The sequence below is a fragment of the Gouania willdenowi genome, chromosome 21 (genome assembly GCF_900634775.1).
Source record: "Gouania willdenowi chromosome 21, fGouWil2.1, whole genome shotgun sequence".
Classification (NCBI taxonomy): Eukaryota; Metazoa; Chordata; class Actinopteri; order Blenniiformes; family Gobiesocidae; genus Gouania; species Gouania willdenowi.
Window position 1 is genome coordinate 36,454,987 of NC_041064.1, and position 13,808 is coordinate 36,468,794.

The 13,808-nt window shown below is 41.3% G+C and overlaps 1 protein-coding gene across 1 annotated transcript; it reads right to left on the bottom strand.

Moving 5' to 3' along the window:
- Positions 1 to 347: 347 nt before the first annotated feature.
- Positions 348 to 9,597, bottom strand: LOC114455303 (kelch-like protein 10). The gene is made up of 6 exons (XM_028436461.1): positions 9,331 to 9,597; positions 8,552 to 9,035; positions 6,296 to 6,913; positions 5,763 to 5,912; positions 5,276 to 5,622; positions 348 to 553 (listed from the first exon to the last, which is right to left on the bottom strand). The coding sequence occupies exons 1-6, from the start codon at positions 9,495 to 9,497 to the stop codon at positions 379 to 381; spliced, it is 1,941 nt and encodes a 646-aa protein (XP_028292262.1). The 5' UTR covers positions 9,498 to 9,597; the 3' UTR covers positions 348 to 378.
- Between the last annotated feature and the right edge of the window lie 4,211 nt (positions 9,598 to 13,808).

Genomic DNA, 13,808 nt, shown 5'->3' on the forward strand with positions numbered 1-13,808 from the left:
CATTTATGTTATTATTATTATGCCCCTGATTATTTGTGTTTAATGTTGTCATTGGCGGCCGCTGTGGACGCGCTGATCATGTGACGTGCAATCAGGAGATGACATGCATGTGTGTGTGAATAAATGAGGTGATCCCGTAGGTGCGGATGTTCACCGGAAACTGCAAAACGTGTGCTGTGTTATGTCACGTTAAACGCTGTGTAGAAGTGACTCTTCTAACAAATACATTAATTTATTTCATTGCAATAACAAAACTTGCAAAAATTGCACTTCTTGTAGTGTTGACATTTGGCAGCATGTACAGACAAAAAAAAAGACTGCAGAAAACTGTTCAGCCCATGCACGCCTCTCTGCCTTGCGCATCGCCTTCTCTTCATCCTATTTTTTTTTCTCTTCCTCCTGCTCAGATTTTTGTTGTGCAGTTTTTCTCTGTAGTCGCATCTGCTCCTCAGCATCCTGATGGTCCATGTCCGCCAGGAGCTCTTTGATTCCTTCGGCCGCAACTTGGGCCTTGGTGCTGGTTCTTCTTTTTTCGCTGGGAGTGGCTCTTGCTCTAAAGAATAATAATAATGCAAATTTAGCAAACACGTCAGTCACACAGAGTTATGTAGCTTTGGATTTTTTTCTGCATTTAAAAACACATACACACTAAGGATGTCCCAATCACGTGATCGGAAATCGGGCCTGATCACATGGTTTCAGACTTGATCAGAATCGAACGTTATCTCCTGATCAGAACTTGGATATATATGTATATTTATTATCATTATAGGGGCAAAAAAAGTATTTAGTCAGCCACCAATTGTGCAAGTACTCCCTAGTTAAAAAGATGAGAGATGCCTGTAATTTTCATCATAGGTAAACCTCAACTATGAGAGACAAAATGAGAAAAAAAATCCAGAAAATCACATTGTAGGATTTTTAATGAATTAATTATTAAATCCCTCAGTAAAATAAGTGTTTGGTCACCTACAAACAAATAAAATTTCTGTTTCTCACAGACCTGTAGCTTCTTTTTTAAGAGGCTCCTCTGTCCTCCACTCGTTACCTGTATTGATGGAACCTGTTTGAAGTCGTTATCAGTATAAAACACACCTGTCCACAACCTCAAACAGTCAGACTCCAAACTCCACTATGGTCAAGACCAAAGAGCTGTCAAAGGACACCAGAAACTAAATTGTAGACCTGCACCAGGCTGGGAAGACTGAATCTGCAATAGGTAAGCAGCTTGGTGTGAAGAAATCAACTGTGGGAGCAATTATTAGAAAATGGAAAACATACAAGATACTTATAATCTCCCTCCATCTGGGGCTCTACGCAAGATCTCACCCCGTGGGGTCAAAATGATCACAAGAATGGTGAGCAAAAATCCCAGAACCACACGGGGGGACCTGGTGAATGACCTGCAGAGAGCTGGGACCAAAGTAACAAATGTTACCATCAGTAACACACTACGCCACCAGGGACTCAAATCCTGCAGTGCCAGACGTGTCCCCCTGCTTAAACCACTACATGTCCAGGCTCGTCTGAAGTGTGCTACAGAGCATTTAGATGATCCAGAAGAAGATTGGGCGAATGTCATTTGGTCAGATGAAACCAAAATAAAACTTTATGGTAAAAACTCAACTAGTCGTGTTTGGAGGAGAAAGAACACCATACCTACTGTATAGCATGGGGGTGGTAACATCATGCTTTAGGGCTGTTTCTCTGCAAAAGGACCAAGATGACTGATTCATGTAAAAGAAAGAATGAATGGGGCCATGTATTGTGAGATTTTGAGTGAAAACTTCCGTCCATCAGCAAGGTCATTGAAGATGAAACATGGCTGGGTCTTTCAGCACGACAATGATCCCAAACACACCACATGAAGGAGTGGCTTTGTAAGAAGGATTTCAAGATCCTGGAGTGGCCTAGCCAGTCTCCAGATCTCAACCCCATAGAAAATCTTTGGAGGGAATTGAAAGTCCGTGTTGCCCAGCGACAGCCCCAAAACATTACTTCTCTAGAGGAGATCTGCATGGAGGAATGGACCAAAGTACCAGCAACAGTGTGTGAAAACCTTGTGAAGACTTACAGAAAACGTTTGACCTCTGTCATTGCCAACAAAGGGTACAGTACAAGTTATTGAGATAACCTTTTGTTATTGATTAAATACATATTTTCCACAATAATCTGCAATTAAATTAATTAAAAATCCTACAATTTGATTTTTTGCATATTTTGGGGAGAACTTGCACAATTGGTCGCTGACTAAATACTTTTTTGCGCGATTGTATATGTTTATATTAGAGAATAAAGCGCACATTTTGAAACTGTTGTTTTGATGTTTGTGTCCAAAATTGCATTTTAAGAAGCAATTTGGGAGGTTAATGCTTCTCTGAAATTTCACACATACGCTCTCACATCCACAACCCCCTAGCGGCATGGCGGCTAATTGCATACATGCAGAAGTGCTGTTGGCCAACTCAGCATCATGGCGACACTGTACCTACAGTGTAGGTCCTGACGCAGTGGTGTAAATCAGGCTTTAGGCAGGGGTACACCATGGACAGGGCGCCAGTCCATCGCAGAGCAACACACAGACAACCAACCTCTCACACTCGCATTCACTCCTACTGCCAATTTAGAGACTCCAATCAACCTAATAGTCGTGTTTTTGGATAGTGGGAGGAAGCCGGAATACCCGGAGAAAACCCGCAAGATGTACTGTCTCTCTATCCTCTTCTGTTCTCATCTTTTTGTCCACTAACTCCAACCAGTCGAAGCAGATGGCTGCCCCCTCTGAGCCTGCTTCTAATGGATATTTCTTGAGTTTTTTTTCTCCCCACTGTTGCTGATGCATGTTCATGTGGATTTGTTTGGTTTACTGAAGAATTTTATATTTTTAACGCTTTGAGATGACTATTGTAATTTGCGCTATATAAGACAGGCAGTTGACAGTCGAAAAAATGTCAGATCAAAGTTAATTTCCTGAAAAAAATGGTCTGAATTAAATAAACCTTAATAGAATATTAAGGCAAGGCAAGGCAAATTTATTTGTATAGCGCATTTCATACTCAAGGCAACTCAATGTGCTTTACATGATAAAACATTCAATTGTTTAAAATCAATAACAACATTTAAAATCATCAGTAAAATCAATTAAAATCGTCACTAAAATCAATTAAAATCATCAGTAAAATCAATTAAAATCATCATGACATCAACAACATGACAAAAAATCTCTCTCAATCATACGCAGTAGAGAAAAAAAGTGCCTTTAACTTTGATTTAAAAATGTTCACATTGGATGCTGACTTCAGCTCTGCTGCAGTTTGTTCCACTTCTTTGCAGCATAACAACTAAAAGCAGCATCACCATGTTTACTGTGAGCTCTGGGCTCCACTATCTGACCTGTGTCCATAGATCTCAGAGACCTGCTGGGTTCATACCTGACTAACATCTCACTGATGTATTCTGGACCAAACCCATTCACACATTTATAACCAGCAGCAGAACTTTACAGTCTCCTCTGAGGCTGACTGGGAGCCAGTGTAAAGACTTTAAAACTGGACTAATGTGTTTTGACCTCTTTGTTCTGGTTCAGACCTGAGCTGCAGCGTTCTGAACCAGCTGTAGATGTTTGATGAAGACCATTACAATAGTCCAGTCTGCTGGAGATAAAAGCATGGACCAGTTTCTCCTGATCTTTCTGAGTCATTAAACCTTTCTCTCTGGAGATGTTCTTTAGGTGGTAGAAGATGTTTTTGTGATAGATTTGATCTGATGCTGAATGTAAGATCTGAGTCAATCAGAACACCAAGGTTTTTGACTTGGTCTTTATCTTTTAAAGATCCAGACTCAAGATAATTGCTGACAGCAGTCCTCTTTTCCTTGTTACCAAAGACAATCACCTCCATCTTGTCATGGTTTAGTTGAAGGAAGGTTTCACTCATCCAGCAGTTTACTTTTTCTAAACAGTCACACAACACCTCAATGGGACCATAGTCATCTGGGTTCAGTGATAGATATAGTTGTGTGTCATCTGCGTAGCTCTGATAATCAACCTTACAGTTCTGTAAAATTTGTCCTAAAGGAAGCATATAAAGGCTAAACAGAAGAGGTCCAAGAACAGATCACTGAGGAACCCCACAGGACATTGGTAATCTGTCAGATTCAAAGTTTCCAATGCTTACAAAATAACTTCGCTCCTCCAAGTAGAACTTAAACCATTGCATTACTTTAACATTTAGTCCAACCCATGTTTACAATCTGTGCAACAAAATTGTATGATCTACAGTGTCAAATGCAGCACTTAGATCCAATAGAATGAGAACAGATACTTTTCCTGAATCAGTGTTCAACCTTATGTCATTGATCACTTTGATAAGAGCAGTTTCTGTGTGTGATGAGAACCAAAACCTGACTGAAATTTATCAAATATTTTGTTGAATGTTAAGAATTGACTCAATTGGTTGAAGACCACCTTCTCAATGATCTTGGCCATGAATGGAAGGTTCTGATTGGTCTATAGTTAGCCAGTATAGAGGCATCCAGTGTTCTCTTTTTTAACAGACGTTTCACAGCAGCTACTTTCAGGGATTTTGGTACGGTGCCTGATTGGAATGAGCAGTTAATTATCTGACACAAATCAGTGATAATTGACTTTACAACAGTTTTAAACAAGTTTGAGGGTATTGTGTCAAGGCAACACGTTGATGGATTCAACTGCTGAACAGTTTCCTCTATTGTTTTTGGGTTCACTGTAATGAACTCTAACATTGTAGTTGACTCTCCCCTCAGTGGTTGAGCTGTTCAAGCTTTTTGTGATTTTTCTGGTTTGTTCTGATGTTTGACCTTATTGATTGTATTTTTCATTGAAATATTCAGCAAATTCATTGCATTTTCCAGCTGACAGTAATTCAGGGGATATCTGATGATTGAGTGACCAGCGTATTAATTCGCAGTTAAAGGGCCACGCACCCACCCACACACACACTCTGACAACAAATGTAATGTTCAAGTCCTGCATGGAAATGCTTGAACTCTTCCGCTCCTTCACAGTCACAAGTCTGTGTTTAGGTCCCAAAACATGGTGCCGTTTTATTCTCTGTGAATCTGTATCAGGTAGTACCGAAAGAATTCGGTCCGTAGCTAAAAAAACACTTCAACTCATATGATCGGATCGGTGATCGTTTTGTTTAAATTAACTGATCGGTGATCAGCCCAAAAATCCTGACTGTGTAAAGCCTACTTGGCAGGTTTGTATGGAGAGTATCAGGTGTCTTAGACTTACTCCTCTGACGTGAGTTCCTTTTCATTCTCATTGCTGGTTAGAATGTAACGGGGTACACAATACTCATCCAATTGGTGATGTCCAGACAGCAAACAACAACTCAGGGCATTGCGGGGTGTGTTAAGCTCGGACACTTCTGACCAGGAGTTTGTGGTGATGTTGTAGCACTCGACAAGGCTGCTGATTCTTGTGCTCAAACCACCAACAACAAAGAGACACTTGTTGATGACTGCTATGCCAAAACATTTGCGGGGTGTTAACATTGCAGGGACGTCGCTCCATATGTTGGTTACTGGGTCGTATGCCTCAGCAGAAGACAGAACGGTGTCTCCGTTGTATCCACCAACCTGTGGGAGTAAATAAACCAGTCAATCATCTGCGTGGAAAGTAGTTCTGCAATGTCTAAATATGAGTCAGCATTAAAACATTCAAAATGTTTTCAGTCATTAAAGCCATATCAAAAAACTATTATGTTTAATAAACTCACAACAAAAACTTGGTCCATATATGCGACCACCCCGAGTCCACTACGACGTGAGCTCATGGGGGCAATCAGTGTCCACTGGTCTGTGCTGGGGTCGTAACACTCAGCGGTTTGCAGCTCTTGGTCCCACATGAAACCACCACAAATGTAAATCTGAAGGCAAAAAAAGTGTTTATGTTTTGGTTATCTTTTCAAAATTTCCACGAGTCTAAAGCAAAAAAAAAAAAAATTAAAAAAAATAAAATCAACGTTGAAGGAAAACAGATGAAAAAGCTTCAGTTCAAAATAAAAATCTGAAATCTTTGTTGTTCTTTGTTGTTTGATGCAGGCGTGTTGCAGCCGACTTATTAAAGCTATTTGATATGTAGAACCAGTACTGAGCCCTCTGAGCTGGTTTTCCTGGCTCTCTACATTACCGCTGTATTATTTACTGCATTGATAAATGGTCACTACATCCCAAATCTTGTTGAACTTGGTGCAGTTGTGCTAGTATTACTGACAAAGAGAAATATCAACAGAATTATACCATCACCTACCTTGTTTCTCAGCGTGGTGCAGCTGGCATCACTCCTAACACTATTCATTGGAGAAATGAATGTCCACTGGTTGGTTTCCGGCTGGTAGACTTCAGCCGTTTTTAGTCGATCAACTCCATTAAAGCCTCCCATGGCGTAGATGCACTCGTCCAGCACAGCCACACTCACATAACAGCGCTGCTGGTGCATTGGTGCCACCTCATTCCAAATCTGTGTGAGAAGATGGAACCTGTGCACACTGTTGAAGGAATTAACTGTCTCGTTCATACCCCCCACAATGTAGAGATATTCATTGAGGTAGGCGCAGCCGTGGAAAGCTATAGGATGCATCAGTTTGCTCAGTGGTCCTCTGAACCAGCAGTTAGTACTGTAGTCATAGGACACAATGTCATCAGTTGGAGTGCTACCAGTCCATCCTCCAGTGGATAATAAGATGGCGTTTGGAAAGCGAGGGAGAGCAATTTTGTGGTAGATTCCAGGCTTAGAGTTTTCTTCAAGTTCACTCATGACTTTGATGGCATCAAGGACCATGAGCTTGGAATTGTCGTTTGCTCTCACCACATCATTGGTTGACACAGTGAGATGGAGGTAAGTAGGACTTAACAGTCCCAGACGCACCTAAACAGCAAGAAGACAGAAGTTGTTATTAGAAAATCCTAAAAACATCCACATATGAACACAATTCTCAATCGCTATTCCTGGGTTCATGGTTATTTTCATTGAAAATGCTGTAGGTTTCAACAAGTCTCCTTCATGAATCCTCAAGGACCATGTTGAGGGTGTAGAGCTGGCCCACAGTTCCGTGATCAGGACAAAAACTGCATTGCTCCTCCTGGATCCGAGGTTTGACTCTGGCGGACTCTTCTTTCCGGGAACCCCTGAAAAGACCTCAACAGGAAGGTCTATAGTTTGAACGCACCCTCCGATCCCCCTTCTTAACCAACAACCCAGTTTGCCAATGTCCACGCAATGCTGCAGAGTCGTGTCAACCATGACAGCCCCACAACATCCAGGGCCTAGAGAAACTCTGGGCGGATCACATCCACCCTCGGCCCTGCCTCCGAGGAGCTTTTTTACCACCTCGGCAATCTCCAGAGATAGGAGAGTCCACTCCTGGGTCTCCAGGCTCTGCTTCCTCATCGGAAGGTGTGTTGGTTGGATTGAGTAGGTGGAAGTATTCCTTCCACCGATCCACAATGTCCAGAGTCGAAGTCAACAGCGCACTCTCTGCACCACACACAGTGTTGACAGTGCACCGTTTCCCCTTTCTGAGATGCTGGATGGTGGTCCAGAACTTTTTTGAAGTTGTGTCCAGATGTTGTTCACCATGGCCTTGCAAAACTCTTCCCATGTCCGGGTTTTTGCCTCAGCGACCGCCGCAACATCACTCAGCTTAGCCGGTCAATAACTGCCTGCTGCTTCCGGAGTTCCACAGACCGAGAAGGCTTGATGGGACTCCTCCTTCAGCTTGACGGCATCCCTCATTCCAGGTGTCCACCAATGGGTTCACCACGACAGGCACCAACTACCTTACGCCCACTGCACCGGTCAGCCACCTCAACAACAGAGGCTCAGAACATGGCCCAATCAGACTCAATGTTCCCTGCCTCTTCAGAGACATGGTTGAAGCTCTCCCAAAGGTGGGAGTTGAAGCTCCTTTTGATGAGAGACTCTGCCAGGCATTCCCAGCAGACCCTCACAATAAGTTTGGGTCTACCAGGTCTAACTGGCATGCTCCCCCGAAATCTAAGCCAACTCACCACCAAGTCGTGATCGGCTGACAGTTCTTCCCCTCTCTTTACCCATTGTACGCAAGTCCGATGTGACACAACTACAAAGTCTATCATTAACTAAGGTGTCCTGGTGCCAAGTGCGCATATGTAAACCATCATGCCTGAACATGGTGTTCATTATTGACGATAAGTGATGAGCAAAGAAGTCCAATAACAAAGCACTGCTCAGGTTCCAATTGGAGGGGGGTCTCACTGTTGTCAGTGTGAGTATTGAAATCCCCCAGGAGAAATCAGTAATGTCTCAATATCTGTTCTCAACATGCCGATATACAATGTTATCTTTTATAATTTTAACTCAAGAAAGTCTTCCCAGAAAAAAAGCATTTTAATGGTAAATGTGCTTATGCAAAATGCCAAAATAGAAATATTGATTTATCTGAAATCTCGATATATTGGCCAATCTCAAAGCATTTTAAAGAATACCTTCATAACTGAGCCTTTAAATTACACACATTACAATTACCTTTGATAAGAGAGTCGTGATGTCGTCCCGTCGTTCATTAGGCATGTGGGCGATCCACTTTAAGATGCCTTCAAAGACCGTGCTCTCCTGCTGTACATTAAGTCCATCAGATCCCAGGATGTCAGCCAGCTCATGCATTTGAAGCTGCAGGAATTCTTCTAATTTCACAACCTCCTCAAAATGACAACAGATGAAGATAAACACCCTTTCCTGCAGAATGGGAGAATAAATGCTCTCTGTCATTTGCAACACCCTGACACAGTTCTCTAAACTCAGATGATTGCCAAGGAATTCACAGCAGTCGTCGACAAGGCTTGTTATATTCCAGCTATCAGCTGTGATCATCAGATCAAAGACGTTGTCGTTGGTCAGAGTGACATTGTTGGTGTATGCAAAGGTAATGATCAGCTCCATTATTTCAGGAGTTACATCATCAAACACAAAAACCCTGCGTTCAGGTTCTGACCAGTCAAAGATCAGGGTGCTGTGGGTCAAGAAGGAGAGATAAGTGGGATTAGTGAGAAAGAAAACATTTCTAAAACATGAAACATATATCTACAGTGACAAACATTTATCGTCTTCTTTGATGACTTTCACGTTTGAGTAAATGTTTTACGTGCCCACGTGAACAAGTTAATGTGTGTGCGAGTGAAAAAGCTAAAAACTTGTGATTCTTCTCCTTCAAAATTCATAAAAAAGCTAAATGTGTGCAATAAATTAAAAAAGTAATGATAAACTCATAATAATCATAAGGCAAAAAATAAAATACATTCACTCACTGGAAGTACGGTATGCAGGCACACATGATGAGTTTGTGCATCGGAAACTCCACATCTCTAACTTTAATGACGGCATCACACAAAAGTCCTTTTAAGCGATACTCATCAGGTGTGTAGCCTGATATCTTCAAATTCACTTCTTTGACGGTCCAATTGATGTAATTCATTCTGACTTGAAAAGTTTGATTGATATGTCGTCCCAGAAAACACAGAGGAAATGCCAACACTTGTCAAAGGATCAGGGCCAAATGCTGGAATGTATCCAGGTAATCAAGGTCCTTTAAATAGAATGTGGAAGTTCTTTGTCATCACTGGTAAACAAAGTAACCATGGTTACCACCAGCGGAAGCTTTGTTGTGTGATGTCATTAGAGGATGCCTTCTCCTCTGCCCTACACCTGAGCTTTCAACTTCTGGAAGAGAAGGACACACATGCGGATGTTGTTTCTGAATTTCAGCTCGGCGTTCAATAGAATCTTGTGAGCAAACTGGCACCCCTTGGATTCAGCACCCTCTTATATAACTGGCTGCTGACTTAACAGACAAACCTCCTGTCTTTGGTACCAGGGCTCAGAAAGTCACCAGAGACACCTCACCCCTGGGGGTTGGGGGGGTGTGTGGGGGGGGGGGGGGGGGGGGGGGGGGGGTTGGTGGTGAGATACGCTGGGTGCTCGGCTCGGATGTGTATGTGGGGGACGGTGGCTGCTTCTTGGCTCCCACTCTTTCTGCTGGCCTGGCTGCATCTGCGGGCCCAGGGTGGCGCCTGGGTTTGCAGTAGCGGTTTTTGCACATACACTGGTCTACGATGCACTGGCACGCCTTGGGATGTGGGATAAAACTCCTAGTGGGCTTGACTTTAGACATGTTGATCCCAAATACCTGTTTTAGGTATTACCACTCACTCCTTCCCTCTGTCCACAGCCACCACCATTATACCTAAGCTTGATCCCAAATACCTGTTTTAGGTATTACCACTCACTCCTTCCCTCTGTCCACAGCCACCACCATTATACCTAAGCTTCACATTTGTCACCAGACTGGCTTGATTACACATAATAAGCACACTATGTTCTACTACAACTTCACATCTCACTCTCACTTTAAAATAATCAATTGTTCCCCACCCTTTCTATTTCCTGCCTTGAGTCTCTCCTCCCTGCTCCCTTCATTGCAATACCTCCAGGTTCTGTAACAGCTTCTTCCCTCAGGCCAGATGACTTTTGAACAAAAATAATCCCTTCATTCCCTCTCAAACCCCCACAACTGGATTACCTCACTGGATTGTCAAAAAGACAATATAACCTCACTGAACTGGAAAAAGACAATGTAACATGCATAAAAAAAACGTGAAAAGTGCAATATACTTATTTGCATAGAAACCTTACACAGATTTTCCTCTTGATATCTATACATATTTGCAACGTGTCTGTTTTTAAATCCTGTTTTTATGATTACTGATTACTTATCTGTATAGAAATCTTACACATGACTGGAAAAATAGACAATATAACATGCATCAAAAAATGTGAAATATACTTATCTGTATAGGAATCTTACGTAACATACCAGCCTGACATTGTCAGATCTCATTAAATCTCTGAAGCTTTTTTCTTCAAGTGGAGAAATGCAGAGGATGAACCACACCTCTCCGTAAGTCTTTTGTTTTTTTATGTATTTATCAGGGTGCCAGACACTTTTTTTTGTAAAATAATGTGGGTACTGTAACATAAATAGACATGTGTGCACTGTGTGTGCATTAGCAAGCAATGTTTGAACTATTAGCCAGTGTCTAATAAATCGTTGTCAAATATGTTATTACTCATCCAAGCACAGACATTATTAACTTAAACTAGTTTTCAGGGAGCTTTATTTGAAGTTTTTTTTTTTGGTTTTGTTTTTTTTAATATATATATATATACGCTAATCCAAAATTATGCTAATTCACATCCTTGTCAAAGCACGTCTGTGCACACTGTACAAATACCTGCAATAATATTGAGTCATTAACTTGTCAGTTTTTATTGTCATTTTTTTTATTGAAAAAGCGACATGGTAGGCCAAAGCAACAACCTCACACACTGATAGTGGGAGACGTTTCTGTTAAAGATGCTCAGAAGATGTTTAGCAGCAACGTGAAAGTGATCTGCTTACCTAATGACACAGTATCAGACCTGGCTGACAAAATCTTGCATATCGTTGCAGATTACCCACATTTGAAAAATGTTGTGATTCATTTTGGGTTAAATGATTTAGCCAAGGAGGAGTCTGAGGTGTTAAAGCAGGATTTCACCCATCTCCTAAAAACTGTGAGCTGTTTACTGCCTAAAGTGTTCATCAGTGGCCCGATACCTCCAGTCCGCAAAGGAGATCTGAAATTCTCAAGGATTTACTCTTTGAATAAATTTCTGTCTTCGGCTTGTGCTGCCCTTTCACTAAATTTTATAGAAAATTTTCCTATTTTTTGGGAACGTCGTCATCTTTTTAGAGCAGATGGACTGTGTCTAAACAAGGCTGGAGTAAAACTCTTCACATCCAACTTGTTTTACTTCACCAGTCACACTGCTATCAGTTCTGATAAAGACAGAGGACAACATGTACCATCGGAGAACAAAACAACAAGGAAAGAACATGGAGTCGATGAGCTTCCAGCAAGAAATAAAAATCGCCAAAATGAAGAGGTCAACCCAACCCCCACATCTCAGGACCCACCTGCTTCACCCCAAAATTCACCTACTTCCACCTCATCCACCTTCTCTCCTACCCCTGCCTTCTTGGATTTAACTGCCCAGATGAACGAGCTGGTTCTGGCTGGCACAAGACTGACACCCCACCCTTTACCCCACCATGGTCCCATCTTATCTCCTCTAAAGAATCAATCTGCACCACCCATCCCTCCACGACGATACCAGGCTCAGGATCACTCTTCTCCTGAGGCCAGCTGTGTTCATCTTAGAGTGACACAGGTCTGATGTGTGCTGAGTCTAGACTGCAATAGCTCTATTTTTAGGAACAACCAGAAAAAGTCAGGGCCCTATGGAGTTAATGCAGCTTCTTTATTTCCTGTGGTGACAGGTAACACAGGTAAAATTGTGAAATTAAAGAAAAGCAAAAAGCTTTATAGAGATAAAAATTTGACTCCTATAACATGTCATCCAAAAAGTCCACCAGTGTCTCCAGTAAAGTCTTTCAAATTAGCTCTTCTTAATGTTAGATCTCTTGTTAACAAGTCACTAATAATTAATGATTTTATTTTGACACATCACTTGGACTTTTTATTTCTTAATGAAACGTGGTTGAATGATGGTATCAGTAATACTATTCTCAATGAAAGTGCACCACAAGACTTTATTTATTTAAATAAGTGTCGTACTTGCAGGAAAGGTGGTGGAGTTGCTGCCATTTTTAAATCAATATTTCAGTGCAAAGAAATAATATTTGGGGATTTTATCTCCTTTGAATATATGTCATTCTTACTGAAGGGTGATTCAAGAGTTCTGTTTTTAGTCGTTTATAGACCCCCAAAATATTCTGGAGAATTCATGGATGAGTTTGCTGAACTGCTGTCAGTTGTATGCACTGAATACAACTTTTTAATAATAACAGGTGACTTAAATATTCATGTAGACAATAACACGGACAATACTGCCAAAGAACTGTATGCTTTAATGGATACTTTTGGTCTTACACAACATGTGACTGGTCTGACACACACTCAAGGTCACACTTTGGATCTGGTTATCTCTAAAGGTGTTGATATCTCTGCTGTGGATGTAAGAGACTTAGCTCTATCTGATCATTTCTGTCTTTTTTGACCTAGAGACTGTTCCCTCTAGTTATGTGTGTTTAAAGAAAAGGTACAAAAATGAGAACACAAGTGCACAGTTTATGTTAGCCATAGCAATGACACCAACATTGAGTGCTGAGACAGTTGATGATCTTCTGGATGAGTATAATAGAAACGTCTGTAATGTCATAGATGTGGTGGCTCCAATCAAAACTAAGAGAAAACCAAACACACAGAAAACACCTTGGAGGAGGACTGAGATAATGCAGAATTTGAAATCTGACTGTAGAAGAGCTGAGCGTAAATGGAGATCAACAAAACTCCAAATTCATCTAGAACTGTACAAAATAAGTCTGCGAAAATTCAATGATGGCTTGTTCAAAGCAAGGCAGCAATACTTTTCTGAAATTATTGCCAAAAATGTCAACAACTCTCGCACGTTGTTTTCTGTAATTGAAAAGCTCACAACCCCCCCAGATCAGATAGCCCCTGAATTACTGTCAGCTGGAAAATGCAATGAATTTGCTGTATATTTCAATGAAAAAATACAATCAATAAGGTCAAACATCAGAACAAACCAGCAAAATCACAAAAAGCTTGAACAGCTTCAACCACTGAGGGATGAGTCAACTACAATGTCAGAGTTTATTACAGTGAACCCAAAAACAATAGAGGAGACTGTTCAGCAGCTGAAT